This window comes from Pseudoliparis swirei, chromosome 17, assembly GCF_029220125.1.
Source record: "Pseudoliparis swirei isolate HS2019 ecotype Mariana Trench chromosome 17, NWPU_hadal_v1, whole genome shotgun sequence".
Classification (NCBI taxonomy): domain Eukaryota; kingdom Metazoa; phylum Chordata; class Actinopteri; order Perciformes; family Liparidae; genus Pseudoliparis; species Pseudoliparis swirei.
Genome location: NC_079404.1, coordinates 9,737,561 through 9,752,748, shown reverse-complemented (window position 1 = coordinate 9,752,748; position 15,188 = coordinate 9,737,561). Strand labels below are relative to the sequence as shown.

Below are 15,188 nucleotides of genomic sequence, written 5' to 3'. Positions count from 1 at the left end.
AGCTCAAGTAATAATTAAGATAATAGGTCGACTGGGTATATCTCTGTGTTGGGAAATAAACAACGAACATAGCCTTTCATTAAATAAACCCATGTTCTGCTAAACATATGATCTATTTAATCCGTGTTATTATTTATTGCTGTGTGAGTTCCCTAGAAACATTATATTAGTCATGGATGCAGCGAGGCCCATGTGTAACATATATCTACAACGATGGCCAGATGCAGTGTGGCAATTTTACAGATTCTGCAAAAGATGGATTTGAATACAAGTTTGAATCCAGTAGCTAGAAGATGGTTTCCAATAAAACATACAAGTATGTTCACAAGGAATAAAGAAAGCTGTGCAACAATCACCCATTTGTGTTCATTTCGTTGACTTACGGTATTTGTGTTTCTCTTTCACACTTCAAATTATGCCCCGTTATCCCTTTGCCTACATTTAGAAGTATATATATATATATATATTGTATATATATATTGTATGTATATACATATATATATATATAGTCTCAAAAAAGTGTATATTTTATTACATTGTTTTATATATATATATTGCCATGATGTATATTCTATTACATTGTTTTATATATATATATTTCTTTTTTTTGTGTGTGGATATTGTGTGTATTATTTATTTTAGGGGTCCTAGGTCCGTCGGAGAGGAGGAACCTATTATTATTGAAAGGATTATTATTATCGTTCCGAAGAAAACGTCGACTGTCCGCACCCTGTACGCCCCAGCAGACGTTCGTACTCACGTTTTTTTCGCTAATGACGGATTGAATTGAGATTTGGTCAGAGGGTCAGAATTGACCTGCTACAAAAGCCTCTCAGACCCCTAAGCTCCGCCTACTTAGATTTAAAAACACTTTTGTTTAACCAAAGGGGTGTATATGTAATATGTAGTAATAACTACTTCCAAATCCACTTGTCTCTTCAATTGGTATATGGTAGCCTATCCGACACACCCTACACCTTGATTTTTTTTTTTTTTTCATAATATTTGGGGGGGGCCAATCAATCAATCAATCCTATGCCTTTTTTTTTTTTTTTTTTTTTTTTTTTAGTTAAAAACGTTAAACTCTCCTAGTGCTTAAACCCGATTCATGATTTCAAAATAAACTTTATGTGCGCCCGGACCGGCAAAAGAAACGCATTCGCATATGAAATTGACGTTGTTTAATTTTTTCTGAAAAAAAACGCCATTCGCATGAAAATTGCCGTTGTTGTAACCCATATGGTAATTTTTTCGGAAAGAAAGAAAGCCCGCCATGAAAAAAAACGTTGTTGTACTCAGCCATACATAATGGAATCTGCTCCATATTTCTAATTTTTTGAAAAAAACGCATTCGCCATGAAAATTGACGTTGTTGTAACTCATAATTTTTTTCGGAAAAGAAACGCCATTCGCCATGAAAACACTGCTCCTCGCAGATTATTGTGGAGCTGGTAGACACGCTGAATCACATTCACATGTAATTGTCACAGTGTCCTCCCTGCTGGCAACCCTGGACTCGCTCAAACTCCAAACTTCTCATGCTTCGTAAGAATTCAAGGCCTGGATATCACAACAATTTTTTTTCACGAGTCAAAGCGCCACCGACTAGCAAAGGTGCGTCTCGGCCGAGGGGGGCGGCGTCCGCCAGCACCCCGACGTGCGAGCAGGGAAGAGGACCCGTAATTTATATTTTTTTTTAGTACTACTGCTGTGTCGTTTTGCACATAAGAATTTAGAAGTATATATTTCAGTTGACCACTTTTCCATAATTCTGTGGAACTGTTATTACAATATTTCTGCTGCCTCTGTGCTTTTTGAATTGGCAAAAACGTAAACCTTCAAATGTGCATCACCGTCGTCGTCATTGTCCGAAAGCTCTTGAACGCACACATAAGTGGTGGTTATTAGGACGTTGACCTCGGAAGTCGTGTACCGAGAGTTCATGAAAGCATCACGAATTCCTACTAAAAAGACACTATCAATTTCCTTCCACGTAAAGTGACGGCATCAAACAATCTTTCAGTTCTAACATGTCTCGTTCAACAGTACGACCTCATTTCCCAGTGGTTAGGGTGTGTTCGCGGCTGCTCCGTTTTTTAAATTACAGGCAATTGAAAACCGTCTCCACCAACTCTCAGAAACGGATCTTTGTTAACCAGGTGAACTGAACACATGGAGCATTTAAATGTTGAACACGCTTTTTATTTAGTTTCACATATTTATATGTGCTTTTGAAGAGGTTAGATTGTGAGAAGTGTTCTAAAAAATGTGCCAAAGAAGTTGACCTCTTCTGTAAACGTTAACTGTTATCCTAAACCAGTTGCATTATGGGCCAATCCAACCCGACCAGTTGCTACCACACAGGAGAAGAACTAACTGAAGACTGTTTTCACAATTTCTTGGAAAATAAACTTTTGTAACCTCTAAATAATTGCTTTTTTGTGTATGTAGGAATATATAGATTTTCTTTTCTTTGAAATGATACACAATTAAATCATGATTTTTATTGTGTATTTTCACATTAACCCTTTTTGTGCATACATATTACAACATGAATTTGTGCCACACCAGGCATCCGAGTGCAGATCCACTTACTTTGGTGATAAAAACGACTTGTTACAACTTCACAGACAGACTGACACATTTAACGAGCTCAGACGTGTCCATCCGACCCTCCTGGTCGAGGTAAACAGTTAATCAGCGCTTCAAGGCAGACATTTCTTCCTGCCTATTCTCCACTCCTCACATGACTGGACCTTTTCCAAAATGAGGAATGAATTCAACTTAGTCTTTGTTAGGTGTTCATTCCGGTTTTAAAGCCCTTCTTGACAGAAGCTTCTGATGCATCAGTTTGTTTTGAAGGGGTTTTATGCTGCATGGAGACATACAGGCCCCTGGAACCACGAGCGCAAAATAATCCCAAGTGTTATTTTAAAATTATAACAATGTCAACGTGTAAATCAATACTTGCATGTTGTGAAGCCCGGTTCACGTCACACGATGAGACGACACTCTGCACACACACAGCCACACCAACATCGACTCTGCTCGCCTGCTCCCACAGATAAGCAGTCAGGGCGCAGTTTAATTTTCTGTTACACGCACGTTTAAAGCAGGAAAAGCACATCGACAGGGTTTGGTCTTCAAGTCCCGACTTCAGTGAGCATTGCCAACGTCCACTGATCCCACCATTTATTGTCCTCCGCCCCTTTCAGGGGGGGGGGGGGAAGCCTTTTCTCTCCAAAAAAGGTGAAGCAGCAGCTTCTTGTAGAGTTTTTAATGCAAATCGTGGTTAAAACAGAGCTGTGACAAGGAAAGGGGGGTGGGGGGGGGCTGCTTCTTCAGTCAAAGACTTTCACGCCTCCAAACGAGTTTGTATTGCCACTGCTGGACAGTGGAGGGATCTGAGGCTCATGTAGCCGTCCTGTGGTTTGGGCCCGGTGCTGGAGGCCAGCCCTCCTCTCAAGGGGCCCTTTGTGGGGCCACAATGGAGCCAGAGTTTAGACGACAGCTCTAGCGACTTTTGTTCTTTTTTGCACTTCCCTAAAAAAACAAAACAGAAAATACAAACTCAGTTCGGGAAAAGAAACGATTGAGTTATTTTCTGATTCGGTACACCACGTTAAAGAGCCGTGTTGCATTCGAGTGCAGCAAGTTGAGATTTGTTTTTACATTCTTTTTCAAAAATCCCCCAAAAAAACCAACAAAAAAACATGCTGAGGCTGGCTTCTCTCACCTTCAAGAGAAAATCACAACCTTTGACTCACTGACATGTTCTGTCCTGCAACTTCCCAACACGCAGACATCTGTGTGCGTGCATGTTCCTGCTTGCGCGCTCCAAACGGGCCTCTTTCTGCTGACTTAACGACTTCTTCAGATGCTCAAGCAGGTGCTTTTCCCATCAGGCCCCGGCGGCGACCACCAAACTTTACCATGTCACATTTCCCAGACGAACCCGACGTGATCCCTCACACCGCCTGAAGCCACTGGGGATTTGTTTTCACCACTCTTCAATAACGGCGCCTTTAAGATTTATTTATACGCAGCATGCAACAGAGCTACATTTTGTATCGTTTCCTTTCAAATTCAAACATTCCAAAAACACTTTATTTTAAAAGAATAAAAAGCAGCCACATGACAGGACGGTGTGCTGTACCTTGCTGCCCAGTTTGAGCGTGTCGATTTCTTCTCTCTGCTTGCTCAGAGTCTCGTTCATGCTACACAGGTGGTCGCTCATCATGCTGAGCTGGTCTTCGTAGCTCCTCTTCGTTGTAGTCAGCTCGTCCTGTACGAGACACCACAGATACAATGGCAATGTTTTCTTCTGTGTTGGGAGGCGGTTTCTGTCGATACTCCGACGGGAAGCTTTTCGGTAATGGGTCTGCCTTTTACCTGCAAGCGTGTGACCTTCTGATTAGCCTGTCTGACCTCCTCGCTCAGAGTCTCCCGGGACTTCTCTGCAATGGCTAATCTCTTGGCCAAAGCTCGACACTGGGAGGGGGAAAAGGAAAGTTAACAACGGCATGTCTGGCACACTTTACAGATGCATTTCAAAATCTAGAATAAAGGGAAATATTGCATTGGATAATGTTGATATTTATGAACAGCGCCAATTGTTTTGAAATAAATGACAGTTTAATTCCAGAGGGTGTGACTCATGATCAGGTGCATTCCTTCTACGAGACTAAATGTTGATGACGGACATACCGGTGAATCACAATGCGACCGAATGTCGCTTAGAGAAGTCTCTACACTCAGATCAAGACTCAGTGCAATGGTAAAAATATAGTGTCAGTTTCTCGGTAAAAAAATAAGGGGGAAAAAAAAGGAAACACTTGCTGATAAAGGACCTCAAAAAAAATGTCCAGAGCACAAAGAGGAAAGGAAAGAGAAACAAGGTTAACTCCTGGTTCAGTTTATTTGCCCTCTGTTGTCAAATTAAAGAAGCAGACAGCAATAGGACACATGAGGGAGCAGGGGCACGTGACTGTTCTGCACGGAATGTATTCGGGCATTTCGTGGTGGATGTTGTCAGAGTTTCCATATCCCTCCCCAGGTGACATGCAATGTTAGAGCAGCTGTGTGCGTGGAACGGTCACTTCTTTGCTATGACAAGGAGTGCAGATCGGGCTCCACCTCAGAGTGAAAATGCACAGCTTTGCTGTCTGCAATCTGGAGCTGGGTGGTGAGCTCTCCCACTCTGGCCATGTAGTGAGTCTTTATCAGCTGCTCCCGGGACTCCTCGTCTCCCACCTGCCAAACAGACACGACATCCCACCAGATATGACTCGTTTCCTTCTGGAAAGCATCAGGATTTCAAAAAGTTTTTCCTTCTGAATTTAAATATGTCAATTGGTGAAGTCTGACCACTCACATGGTCAACGGTCGGTGTCGTGCACAGCATGCCGACCTGCCAACAAGACCAAAGAGAGAAACGCGTCAGGAACCGGACGTTATAAAACCCAGCCGTGCAAGAGACCATAACAATAAACGAGGAAACACAAATAGTTCAGCGACTAGTGAGTTAAACCGCCCTGGATTGTGACTGCAACGTGAACTCAAACAGTGTTATTCTGTTCTGCAGCAGCTGCACATTGGACGTTTTAGGAGGCAAAACCGTGCTTAGAGAGGGAGCTACGAGAAAAGAACGATAGTACTCCCTTTGTTGTAGCAAACCAGACACCAGTGCCGTGGGCAGAAAGTGTCCAGTGCAAGCGAAAACTACCAAGTACAGCAACCACCACAGCGACTGTACCAGGCTGGTGCACGGCGTCGTCTCTCTCCCCGCAGCGTGCCGCTCTCTCTCGGCTTCCTCGTGGCTTTCTGAGAGCACGCTGGCTGCGGCTGGCCGGGAGTTTGGACTTCCCCCTGAAGCTGCTGCGAGCTGCGATTCCATGTCCGCAATGCGCTGGTTCTCCTTTTCCAACCGCACCTTCCCCAGCTGGGCCTCCAGGAGCCAGTGCTCCTTCTCCTGCTCCAGCCGAGCGATCTTGTCCTGGCTCTGCTGCACCTACAGGGCGGAGAAGAGAGGACAGTGAGCTGATGGGATGAGGGATGAGACGAGCAAAGGGCAGCAGTATTAGGCAGGTAAAGACATTTCTAAAATACGTTGGCTTTTTTCATATCATCGTTTTTCAGACTGAGATTTCTGCCCTTTTATAAACCCCTCTTCCATGCCCCCGTCTTTCCCAGAAACTATTGATGGTGCTGTTCTGCAGTCACAACCAACATAATTGCGTGTGGAACCATTTGGGGCTTAACCTCCATGTTATTATATCACTGTCTCCAAGGCAACCACACCTGGTTGGCACAATGATTCATACGGGTCACATTGTCCAGATACCACTGGGTGTCTCTTTGAAAGATTATTCTGAAATTTTTTTTCAAAATGCACGAGCATTAAACCAACAAAAAGGGTTTCCAGAAATAAATTCTGAGGCGAGTGTCATACCTGCTGGGTGAGACCTTCTCGGCTCTCAGTGGAGCTGGTGAGGATGCGGCGGTTCGACAGGGCGTCTCTGTATGGAACCGACGGCGTCCTGCCCTGGAAAAACAAACAAGAAGCAGTCGAAAACTGTTTATTTACAAATAAATAAAAACACGCATTGTACACGCACTACAAGGAACAATTTGTCTTAGTTGGTTTTGGCGGCCTCTGTGGACACAAGTGGAAGTGCTTCTTATCAACGGAGTCCCTTCAGAAAACCTCTCCTTTCCCTGCAGCAGAGTCCGACAGTCTGCCGCACTAAGTCCTGGTTCTGGTTCTCCTGTGCCTCCCTTCCCTTGAGCAGGACCAGCAGTTGGGCCCGGGCCTTCAGCAGCCCGTCTGGTTTCATGCAGACCCGGTGGCATTAATAATAACTATATAGAAATAGCGAAATTTCTCGCTGATGATCTTCATGTAGGTTATAGAGAGGAATCAGTATTTAACTGAGACTATTGCATAACCAGTTACAAGTTCCTCATCGTAACTTTAACAAAGTGCTTTCAAATGGAAAATAATAACAAAAAAAGAAGGAAAATAAATAGAAAGCAGAGGAAACGTTTGAAATATTCACAAAGCCGATTTACAAGACGTTACAGATGACGACTTTGTGCAAATGTGCACAATATTCCAACGTTTGGGGGCTTTAACTGCAACGGCTCGGTCACACTGTCACACACGAGCAAAGACCTGGAAATAATCATCAGACGTGGGCATATGCTGACCTGTTTGATGGCCTGTATGTAGGCAGCCGCTTTCTTTTTGTTGGCCAACATCGTCTCTGCTTGCAAGGGGTTGAGTGCTACTGTGCTGCCTCTTGGACTGTAGCCGGATGATGTGAAGAAGTCCAAGTTGTTGCTAAAGAAAGTAGCAATCTGCAATAAAACAGTGACATAACGTCTTATATCATTACAATCAAAAGGGATGCTTGCAGCCGCCTGAGTTAAAGAAACACTCATGACGCCCGCACGTCTCAATGCCGACGCTCAGCGTTCTGTTGAGCCTCAAATTAACCAGTGTGTTTACGAGAGAGATTATCACACCGCCAAGTGTCCAGGATGAGAGATGGCTGAGCAATTAAGCTTTTGCCTGCTGAGATGATTACTCTCAAAATGCGGCTCACTACACACATCTTGTGCCAGCGTGATATTCGGCGCCGCAGCCCGCTGGACCGGGCCCTCCCGTCGGCAGACACGCCTCAGCCACTTCATTTACAGAGATAAATGGTTTTTCCCCTTTCCTCGGACCGGGGAGCAGCTGTCCAAACCGAGCTGGACAGTATCTCTGAACATTAAACGGCTGCCCACCTGAGTCCTGTCGTTCTGTGGTGGCAACATTACCAATTCCAGTTGCAGTGAAATCTCTCTGCGACTCGCAATTCAGCTTTCGTGCTTCACACCATCGACAGATATTTGATATTTGAACAGATGCTACAGGGACAATCAACGTGGCTGCAGCCTGCCCCCTGTTGGCCACACCTTGCCGGTGCAGCTGGTCAGAGAGCCCAGAGACCCCAGCAGGCACTCGGTTGTGGTGCAGAGCTTCTGGGTGATGGTGGGCAGCTCCTGCTCCAAGCTGGCCTTCTGGTTATAGTGCTTGGACATCTCTGGACACAGAGGGGGGGGGGACAGAAGGAGGAGCATTTACAGCATCTGTGGGCTTTGAGTTCCTTCTTCAGCTTCAACAGCTACATATTACATTTCTATCATCTTTTGAAATGAAAAACGCAGCCGTTTTCTGATGCTCCGTTCACTGATTGATGTATAAATGATGCAATTGTATTTCATATAGTAAAACCGCATGTCTTTAAAAGTATATTTGACCACAATCACTGGCCCCACAAGTACCAAGACAAGGGCCCTTAAATAAACACAAACACTAATGTGTCATGTGAACACAAGAGACTGTTCTGCCAGAGAGCACTACATGATACATCCATTTCAAATCGCAGTGTGGTAGACGCTGGATAGTTGCACTTCAAAACATGGGCTGGTGGGTATCGTCATGAAAACAGAAATTGAGTCCGACTGAAGAGCGGCGACAGCAGCGCGGTGGATACGTGAGGGAGTCATCGTGCTGCGTCACAGGTGAACAACGGCTCGTGGCGCTGCTCACCTTTAATGGCGTCATGAAGACTGTGAAGGCAGGCAGCCAGCTGGGTGAAGACAGCTGAGGTGCTGCTCTGTGGAACGGCATCCTGCCGCGCACCTGAGACACACATTTGTAAAACAAGCATATCGGATCGCTTCACGGCAGCAGCTGCCACGACAAGCAAAAACCACAGAAACAAACAACATGTCTCTCGCAGCTGGATGAACTCATGTCTCGCATCTGGTACGCATGTTCAAAGTTAACCTACTGGGTAAGGCCAACAGCTTAATGTAGCTCTGCAGCTTCTCAAACACAGACGTCACTTTCTTCATGTCACTCTGTAACTCGTGGTTTTTTGCAATAAGTGCCGCCGTACAAGGAGGCGCGTTGCACTCTTCTTCTAGGCTGAAAAGAGAGGAGACGATCAATACAGCCATACTCGCACATGTTCACACACGCACACACACACACTGACCTTTTCAGCTGGTAGGGAAGAATCTTTTGCAGAAAGTGGGTGTATGAGGAGAAATTATCAGCAAAGCTCTTCAGCTTAACGACAGTCTCCTTTAAATGAAGAAAACAAACGGACACAGTTGGCGGTTGGCGGGACGCGAGCATCACGAACCGGCCCACACAACGACCCGGTCCAAAAACCACTCACCAGCACTGTGACCGTGTCCTCTGTGATGCTTTGGTGCAACTGTAGAAAGCCGTCCTCCAGGGGGCGCACATAGGCTGCATTCTCATGGAGATGCTGAGAAAACTGGGTGGACAGAGGAATCGTGCATTCAGGCGTGTACGTGGGTTACGATTCATTCTCGACGCAAAACAACAGCTACTGTCTTTTGTTGTTGACGTCAATGTCCATCTGTTGTATGAGAAGCAGTCTGCGTTTCTCATGTCGGTTGCCTCACCTTCTGGTTTAGCGGGGAGATGGGTTCAATGGAGGAGTCCACGGGGTAGATGTGCACTCTCTGTTCTGTGTACGAGTGGAGGTTCAACAGAGCAGCCACCAGGTCCTGAATGAAGCTCAGGGCCTGAGCTGCCACGTCCCGGGCTTTAAGCTGGAGCAACACAAAGAACACACACTCTGTTTTATTCCTGTCTGAACAAAAGTGTGACAAATGGGGTCTGATTAATTGATTAGTCAATTAAAATTAAATAAGATTGTAGAATGCCAGAATTGAGTAATAAAATAACAAAAGTAACAAAATAATCCGCAGTTGCAGCACAATCTACCACAATTACTAAAGTTTAAGAATTGCGCAATATCAGAATTCTTAGTTATTGATTAATAAACAAAAAACAACATTTTAGAAAAAGATTTCAAATAAAAAAACTGGAGCTTTGAGACACTGCAAAATGTATTATGCAAACAAAACAAAATGAATATCTAATAATTGTAATTTTAGATAATAGTAAGTAAGCTACAAGTAGGAAACAATTGAATGCATGTGTACTACAAACTAGGGATGCACCGATCTGATCGGCGCCGATCCATATCGGCCGATATTCCCATTATCGGTTTTGATCGGTGTTCTCAAAACGGCCGATCAGATGACGTAACATCTGCGAGAAAAACGATCAGAGACGTTTCAATCGCAGCGCATCGCAACGGAGACGATGCGCCCGGCGAGGGCCGCAGAGTGAGAGGTCCAGGAGGGGATCCTCACGCACCGAGCGGCGTCCCCGTCCCCCGAGTTGAATCTCTGGGTCAACTCAGCCGACTCTCACATGTCTGCCCCTAGAGACTGATGCTCACGGTAAACGCATTCGATCGGGAGCGCGCGAGGGTTTTGATAAAGTTAGCGGAAAGATTTAAGTGACACAACATCCGGTTTTGCAAAGTTAGCAGAAAGAACCACGTGAAACAACATCCGTTTATCAAAATAAGATGTCGACAAATCATACAGACATACACTAACAAATACAAGTAAACAATGAACTGATTTTGTATCTTTATAGATCGTTTCTGAGATTTAGCTTAAATTATGCTAACATTAAAACATGTTTACTGTACCAAGGAAGAGTTTATAGAAATAAGTCAGACTTTTGTATGTTAAAAAAAGTCCTGTAAATAGATTTCCCCAAGAGTTCCAGGAAATGAATAATGCAGACGTGTTCCATACATATCTGAAATCCCCTACAATAGCAATCAAACAATTTTAATGTATCAATTAGGACATTTTTCAAAGTAAAAGTCCTAAATGTTTAAAGAAATCGGTAATTTCTTTAATGTTTGAGATGCTTTATATATGTATTTCCTCATAGTCCTAGGCAATAATGCTACACAATAAATAGAATGCTTCAATCGACACCGTGATCGGTATTATTGGATCGGCAGATACTGATTTCAGTGATCGGTGATCGGCACCAAAAAACCTGATCGGTGCATCTCTACTACAAACCAAGACAAACATTGCCTTTATTTTCTCACCTGGTGCCTTCGATTGTGTGGTGGCACATTCAGGCTGTTGTAGTCACCAAATTCTGCCGGATAAAAGAGAAGGGCAGTCAAACCAGAGCAGGTCCTCAGTCTCTGCACTGCTTTGTATTGACTCAACAAATATAGCTTAAATGGTTTAGCCTCCTGCCTCCTTGTGTGCAATATTACAGTTTGGTGCATTTCCTCCTGGGCAGAGCGGTGTTATGGTGACAGAGACAGGAATGTCCTCAAATAGAAGTCGGCTCTAGAGCTCAGAGATACTCACTGGTGTCATTGAAGGGCACTTTTTCCTGGATAACAGTGCTGCTTTGTTTCACCTGTCTGTTCAGCTCGGACTGGCACCGCCTCACCTGCTGCTGACTACAGGAAAAAAACAAGTTGAATGGATTAAATTATGCATTCTATTACAACTAGACATGTATATTCCCAAGGTTGAACATAACAGTTGTATAGTTCATTTCAACACGAATGTAGTGATTTATTTGCATGCATCTACTCCTGGGGTATATCTAAACTATCCCGTAATTACATAAAAAGTGTACACAGTATGCACTTTTGATATGCAAATCTCCCATCTGGTTTTCTGACACCACATTGGCGGTTAAATCATTCCCAAACCATGAATAAAAAGGATGATGTACCACTCTTCTGTTCGCATTCTGCACTCTTTTGCTTCCCTCTCCATAGTTTGAGCTTTCACCTGTCAGAAGACAATGCACACATTCACTTCATTAACTTCTTTAAAACGTACAATGACATAATGTACTTCATCTTCGTCCTCCTCATCCTCACCTCTAAACGAGCCTTGTCACTCTGCAGACGCCCAATTGTTTCCATGTACTTCGTGGTGAGTCCGCCCACAACAGCCAGGTGCTGCTCAGAGTCTTTCTCCAGCTCCTGCAGTCGTGTGGTCAGCTCAGCCTCCTGCTTCCTGTGCTGCTCATCCGCATCGTAGAACTAATGCATAGACAGCAGCGAACAGGCCCATCACATGCATGGCCCCACCAGTACATGAAGTGTGTATACAGAACAAGGAAAGACCAATCGAAACATCACGTGGCTGCTTACTTGGATATGAAGTCGCTCATTTTCTTCTATCTTTTTCTGCAGGTCCTCATCAAAAACAATCTGAGTCTCGAGACCATGCTGTGACGGAGAGTCTGCTTTGCTCTGCAGAAGATACGATAGGGACTGTTAATCGGTATCTTGTGCTTCTAAAACATTAGGGTTCATTGATGAGCATTATTGAGTTTGCAAATTTCATAATCGCACATGTTGTTTGCGAGCATATTAATTTTTAATGTATATAGGAATACATCTTGTTCCCCGAACCCAACTGTGTAGCCTCTTCCTTAATTTCCCTCATGATCACCTTCCCCTTCTTGCCCTTGGCTTCACTGACAGAGAGTTCCTCCTGAAGCAGCTCCACCCTTTTGGCCAGCTGTTGGTTCCTGAAGCTGAGACTGTCCATCTCCTGCTCCTGCTTCCTGAGGCTCTGGTCCCTCAGCTTAAGCTGCTCCTGATGAAGACAATGACAAACACATGTTGCTTATCAACTTGCTGTACATGTCTTCTCGCCAACCAGCACATTGAGCAAATTAGGAGAGCGAAGAAAGGGCTCAGACATTTGACTAACTTCATTTTCACAATGCTATTCTATGCAGAGCTGATATATTTTTTCTAAATGTAAAAGGGTTCCTTTCAAATAAGGCAGAGCTGACATTGGGCAACTCTAGCAATACTATCAACATTGCAATAAGTATTAGTAAGATTAGGTGACCATCTGGAATTATTTAGCAAATTTGAAAATGCTGTTATCTCCAAGACTTCTCATTGGCAGTCAAATTTGACATTACAGCTGTGGATCATAATTTGTTGTTGTTTTCTAAATTCACCTTGAATGAGGCAGAGTTGGCCTGTTCATCCACAACTGCCTTCTTCAGCACCTGGTTCTGGGCCCGGAGCTGTGAGAAAAAACAGAGAAATAGAAACAAATTCAACTTAAAACTTTATTATTGGTCGCCATCGAGAATAAAAGAAGGTTTTAAAATAAATAATAATTAGTATGTAGCATCTTTAACTGAAAACATATTTATCTTTACACAGAAAATATCATGTAACTTGCATGTTTGATTGTTGTTGTTTGTTCATCCTCGTCTGCATAACATGAAGTGAAGAGTCACCAGAATAAATTAAACTCAGTGTCGTTTTCTTAACGTTTAGTGGTCTTAAAAAACACAAACTTAATTCAGCACATCAGCAGAATGTGTGACAGCTACATCGTCAGCACTTCCTGAGCAGGATATGGTGTTGGCTAAGGGGGAGATCAGCTGTCAGCTGACACGGCCACAAAGGGGCAAACAGCCATGAGCACAGCAGCCTCACAGGCTTTACTGTCACTTGTTAACACATAAACCAAAGGTTTATAAGCGGAACCCAGTGGGATCTTTAGCTGCTTTGTTCGTCAAATTCAAGCTGAAACACGCCACCATAACCATAATCCTGAAACACCCGTTTCACCTATTATAATCTCAAATCAGTGAACACTCAGCTGCCCACACGTGTAATGCTCTACCTTCACATCAGTCTTGGGTTGTGTCAATTCATACGTTTGGTGCATTTTGTAGTTTACGGGTGTTGAATTATATTTTATTATACTTGTAGGAGTTTCTCATTAAAAAAAGTCTCAGAAAATCAAATTCAACTGCACCACAAATTAGTAGTCAAATCCACAGGTTATTAAAAAACAATACAACCTTCATGGAGATAGGCTTTGTTGCAAGAGTATTGTATTACCCAGAGTTTATTGGCTAGGTTCAAATAGGTGTAACCGAACTCAGTGTTGAGTGCATCTCTGCACTGACCAGAGCTCTGCATGTGGAGCTTCAACTACAGATTGCACTCCAGTAAAGTGTCGTGTGTGAGTAAATATGTGCAGGTGGCATTGATTCCAGGAGCATATTGATAACAGTATTAGCAGGTGGCTAATGCTAATGCTTCTGAGTTCCAGCATTGTCAGCTAACGTTAAGTTAGTTAACGCTAACCATTTCGCGGTGTATTTAACAATGACAACTACATTAACGTCAATAACATTAAATGGACGAACAGAATGCCCCGTGTTTTACCTTGGAGTACTCCTGCGCCAGCTTGCTGTACTTCGTTTGGAGATCTGTGACGTTAGCCATTGTCGTTGGACGCGTTCACGGTGTGACCAGCGAAAACCGAGACGCTATAAACGCGGTGTCCTTGGGGGTGGACGGCCCGGTGCTCGCGGAGCGTTGACGGCTCACGCCGGTGAGCTTCGAGCCGGGCAGCTCGGGGCGGCTCGCTCACAGGTATCGCTTAACGTCAGTGCTTCCGGGCGGCTTGTTCCGTTACTTTGGAAAACTAAACTCGAAAACATAGTCGCAGAGGGAAAGAAGCGGCTAGCGGTCGGCTGATTAACGCTAATGGTGTCAAGCCGGATGTTAATCCAATTTGAGAGCGACGGCTTTTCTTTTTTCCTTAAATTAGCACTATCAGCCGCAACAGCGCTCGCTATCTAAATAGCTTAGCTGACTAATTTAGCCGACGGCTAACTAGCTTGTAGCAAAACAAATCCCGACACCGAGGAGCACATGCAGGTCCTGACACGTGACAGCGGCCGCGCAGCGCGCTGCGTCCGCACAGCTGCGACAGGGGGCGGGAGGCTGCTGCTGCTGCCGAGCCCATCAGACAGCCGTGGCAGCCGTCTGAAGCAACACATTCATTTTCTGAGAAGCAAAAGCTTCCTCAACCGAGGCCGACCAAACACAAGCGCAGAGGTCAAAGGTCAGGACAGAAAAGCGGTGCGCTGGTGTAAACAGGGCGCCGTCTAGCGTTGGGTGGAAGGATAGATGGTAAATAAAATAACTGAAAGGGACAGTTCTTCAAAGTTACTACTTTGAATGTTTTGTTTTTATACTTGATAATGTATGACTGGTAATAAAGTATGTCAACACCCTGGCATTACTAAATATGATATTAATTAGTGTAACATGACATAGAGATACTATACCATATTAACATCCTTTCCTCTCCCTGTAAACTACAACTACGGCCATTTACAATTAGATGCACTGATGTCACTGCTAAATTATTTACTGCTGAGTTTGAGTGTGGTATGGGTTGCATTAACAAAAACAAGG

General features: G+C 44.1%; 1 protein-coding gene across 1 annotated transcript; it reads right to left on the bottom strand.

Moving 5' to 3' along the window:
• Positions 1 to 2,489: 2,489 nt before the first annotated feature.
• Positions 2,490 to 14,814, bottom strand: ppp1r21 (protein phosphatase 1, regulatory subunit 21). The gene is made up of 22 exons (XM_056435779.1): positions 14,148 to 14,814; positions 12,917 to 12,985; positions 12,394 to 12,540; positions 12,090 to 12,191; positions 11,814 to 11,978; positions 11,663 to 11,721; positions 11,287 to 11,381; positions 11,013 to 11,065; positions 9,490 to 9,639; positions 9,237 to 9,338; positions 9,051 to 9,139; positions 8,844 to 8,980; positions 8,600 to 8,692; positions 7,963 to 8,090; positions 7,210 to 7,359; positions 6,452 to 6,544; positions 5,756 to 6,010; positions 5,375 to 5,410; positions 5,137 to 5,253; positions 4,393 to 4,491; positions 4,157 to 4,285; positions 2,490 to 3,543 (listed from the first exon to the last, which is right to left on the bottom strand). The coding sequence occupies exons 1-22, from the start codon at positions 14,205 to 14,207 to the stop codon at positions 3,514 to 3,516; spliced, it is 2,358 nt and encodes a 785-aa protein (XP_056291754.1). The 5' UTR covers positions 14,208 to 14,814; the 3' UTR covers positions 2,490 to 3,513.
• Positions 14,815 to 15,188: the final 374 nt, after the last annotated feature.